This window comes from Fukomys damarensis, unplaced genomic scaffold (genome assembly GCF_012274545.1).
Source record: "Fukomys damarensis isolate Sample0158 unplaced genomic scaffold, DMR_v1.0_HiC HiC_scaffold_27, whole genome shotgun sequence".
Taxonomy (NCBI): Eukaryota; Metazoa; Chordata; class Mammalia; order Rodentia; family Bathyergidae; genus Fukomys; species Fukomys damarensis.
Window position 1 is genome coordinate 21420821 of NW_022900939.1, and position 3220 is coordinate 21424040.

Consider the following 3220-nt stretch of genomic DNA (forward strand, 5'->3'; position numbering starts at 1 on the left):
GAACCGGTGAAAGGTGACGTAAAAGCGCTCGGGGTGGGGCGCAGGGCTCCAAACGTCAAAGCCTCGCGTCCTTCGGCACCCGGAGGAGGGAAGGCCGGCAAGCGGCGGCGGCAGCGATAGCAGCCCTAGCTGGACAGAGATTGGGCGGCGCGGTGAGAACGCGCAACTAAGGCGGGAAGGTGACGCCCGCGCCCTGGAAGACCCCTTCGGTGCAAACCGTGGTGGCCCACACTCAGAACCGAGCTTCCCAGGCCCTGCCTCTCGGGCCTCGGGACTAATCGGATTGAGAGCACGCCGGCCCGGGCCGCGAACTCGCCAATTGCAGAGGGCCGCGGTCACCGCCCAATCGGGAGCAGACAGGTGCGAGGTCCGGAAGGCGGAGGCCAATCGGCAGCAGTTGCGACCTGCGGGGGCAGACCTCGGCCAATAAGGAGGCTCGAGTGACAGCTCTACACGCCAATCGGGAGTGAAGAAGCGTTTGTGCCCGCCTACCCTTCCGGCCAGGGCTCTATTTACCAGGGGCGTGCAGCCTGCTTGCCAATCAGAGCGCAGCTGAGCTGCCCGGCAGCCAACCCCGGAGGAGCGGCCGGCTGGCGTCCACCGCACCCAGGAGTTGGGGATGTCCTACAAACCCATCGCCCCCGCCCCCAGCAGCACCCCCGGCTCCAGCACCCCTGGACCAGGGACTCCAGTCCCTACAGGTGAGGATCCAGTTCCGCTCCTGCTTGCCTTCCCAGACAGTTGACAAATCGAAAAGAAGATGGCCTGAGTTATACCATACTGGGCCTGCCGCCTATCCTCGCTGAGCCTCAGTTTGCTAGCCTGTGAAGTGGGCGTGGTCACGTAGGGCTTGTAGGTGGAGCGCAGGGGGAGGGGTGTGTCCTTGAAGTTGATCTGCACGGAATAAAGCATCCTTTTGGAGAAAATTGGGCGAACTCAGTCAGGGCCTTGGAAAGCGTCCCTGCCACACACTGACCTATTACTCGCGCCTGTTTTAGCCGGAAGTGTCCCATCGCCATCAGGCTCGGTGCCAGGAGCCGCTGCCCCTTTCCGACCACTGTTTAATGACTTTGGACCACCTTCCATGGGCTATGTACAGGTGAGTGGCCAAGGACTTGCTTATGTGTGGGGATTGACTGGAGTCCCCCTCCACTTGGGCCTGAGCTTTCTGACCTGCTCTTTTCCCGTAGGCTATGAAGCCACCCAGTGCCCAGGGTTCCCAGAGCACCTACACCGACTTACTTTCAGTCATAGAAGAGATGGGCAAAGAGATCCGGCCTACCTATGCTGGTAGCAAGAGTGCCATGGAGCGCCTGAAGAGAGGTAAGTGAGGCTAGGCCAACATGACCTGCCCCGGAGACAGACGCTGGACAGTACTCCATTAGGGAAGGAAGGACATCTGGAGTCACTGCAAGACCCTTGAGGCAAGCCTGCACTAGGGCAGTATCACTATCCATAGAGATGTTTCGAATTGAATTGAAAAGGAGTTAATTTCCAGGAATGCCCCTGGGAATTTGTATTTCAACCGGGTGGATTTAAGGAGCAGCCAAACCTCAGAGGTCACCCACAGCCTCTTTAGATTTGAGTGTCATTTGCAGAAACAAGGGAGGAGGGAGGGAAAGAGGGTTCTTTCCTTGGAGGGTGGGGGTGGGCTGTGGAAGGTCACTCAGACCTTGTGTCTTATTTCCTCATCCCCACTCTGCCCCACCCAGGCATCATCCATGCCCGGGCTCTAGTCAGAGAGTGCCTGGCAGAGACAGAGCGAAACGCCCGCACGTAACAGGAAGCACCTTGGCCTCAGCGTCTGGACCTTTCCGGCCACTGCAGAGCACCTGCTTCTCCCTGGCCTTTGCCCCAAGTTGCACTTCCTGTCCTGGGCTTCCTGTCCTGTGTCCCTTGGTGGGTGCCCTCCAAAAACCAGGGAGCAGCACTCACTCCAGGTGGCAGCACTAACTGGGCGCTCCCCCTGCCGGAGTTAGCAGTGGGGTCACTGTGAGTCCCATCCATGATCTGCCAACAGTGTTGATCGTCTGGAGCTTTCTCTTTTCTGTGACCCCCACCACTCCACACTTCTCACCACTTAGTTAGGCCTCCTCCCTCAAAGGGGTTCAGAAGGCCCGTCACCTCCCTGCCTTGTCTCCAGGGCCATAATGACTTTTCTTGGTGTGTCTTTTGCTAAACATGCCCTTTTTATATTAATAAAAGATGATTTGGAGTTGTTCTCTCAGCTCTGAGCCTTTCTGGGTCTGGTTCCCCTGCTAAGCCTGGATGGGCCAGGCAGAAGGAGGGAAAGAGTTGGTGCACGGAGGGGGAAGGCTGGCTAAACCTGGCTGTGTCTTGCCTCTGCTGTCTATTGGCCTGGGATGGGACCCTGACCTTCTCAGGCCCTCTGCCTTCCCAGCTCCACCGTGCAAAGGGCAAAGCTCCCTCAGCTGAGAGCCCTGCACGCCTTCCCGAGGTACCACCAGGGGGCAGCGTAGGGCCTTGGCCGCCTCCACAGCTGGAGGCACAGTTGGCCAATTTGAGCCCAGAGGTCTCTTCCTCTGGATTGGCTGTGATGCATGGCAGGGTGGAAGTGCCGGTTGGTTTAAGCCACTCCCTCACACATTTTTAACACCGCCCCAAGTCTGAATGGGCTGAAGACACCCGTCTCTGACTCGTTAGAGGCAGCGTGATGCTTCCTCCTCCAGCACCTAGGCGGCAGTCAGAGCACAGGCCTGCCTAGGTGCTGCCAGGCACTACAGCACCTTCCAGCAGACTGGGTGTGGCCCCATAGGCCAGCCCTCCCTGTCCTGGCCTTGGGTGGTGGGGTAGCCAGACTTATGGACCCACAGGCATAGGTGGGGCAGACCTTGGGGGTGCCATTAAGAAGCTGACCCAGAACTTTAGAGTGACAGAGGCCGCTGCCTGGGGCCTTGGAACTCCACGGAGTTCCTTTGTACAAGCAAGTCAGCTACCCACCTCTGGCCAGACTGGGGTAAGCATTTGCCCTACCCTGGGTTCTGCTGTAGAGGCTTCAGAGGGTGAGACACTGGGGAGGAGAGCCTGCGACCGACACTCCGCCAAACCAAACTCCACCCCTTCGCTGCACACAGGAGGGCGGGCTGAGCTGGGGTGGAAATAGGAACCAAAACTCTGGTGGCCCCCAGACAGCACAGTACAGAGCGCCGGCCTCTGGGGAACGGCCTCCTCGCGGGCTGCCTTGGGGAAGTAAGGCAGG

At 59.2% G+C, this 3220-nt stretch overlaps 2 protein-coding genes across 2 annotated transcripts in view; both read left to right on the plus strand.

The window, feature by feature from the left end:
• Cdk2ap2 (cyclin dependent kinase 2 associated protein 2) lies at positions 1-1953 on the plus strand. The gene is made up of 4 exons (XM_010635803.3): positions 1-701; positions 999-1099; positions 1191-1323; positions 1713-1953. The coding sequence occupies exons 1-4, from the start codon at positions 620-622 to the stop codon at positions 1778-1780; spliced, it is 384 nt and encodes a 127-aa protein (XP_010634105.1). The 5' UTR covers positions 1-619; the 3' UTR covers positions 1781-1953.
• A 1173-nt stretch (positions 1954-3126) lies between these two features.
• Positions 3127-3220, plus strand: part of Pitpnm1 (phosphatidylinositol transfer protein membrane associated 1) — a 13732-nt gene continuing 13638 nt past the window's right edge. Inside the window, exon 1 of the mRNA XM_010635807.3 lies at positions 3127-3210. The gene's annotated coding sequence lies outside the window, so the exon portion shown is untranslated. The remainder of the gene's footprint in view (positions 3211-3220) is intronic.

Excerpts from the sequence above, each read along its gene's own strand:
- Cdk2ap2 (XM_010635803.3), top strand. The coding sequence starts at position 620 with ATGTCCTACAAACCCATCGCCCCCGCCCCCAGCAGCACCCCCGGCTCC. Across the intron at positions 1,100-1,190 it reads CTTCCATGGGCTATGTACAG|GCTATGAAGCCACCCAGTGC; the intron begins GTGAGTGGCCAA and ends CTTTTCCCGTAG. Across the intron at positions 1,324-1,712 it reads CATGGAGCGCCTGAAGAGAG|GCATCATCCATGCCCGGGCT; the intron begins GTAAGTGAGGCT and ends TGCCCCACCCAG.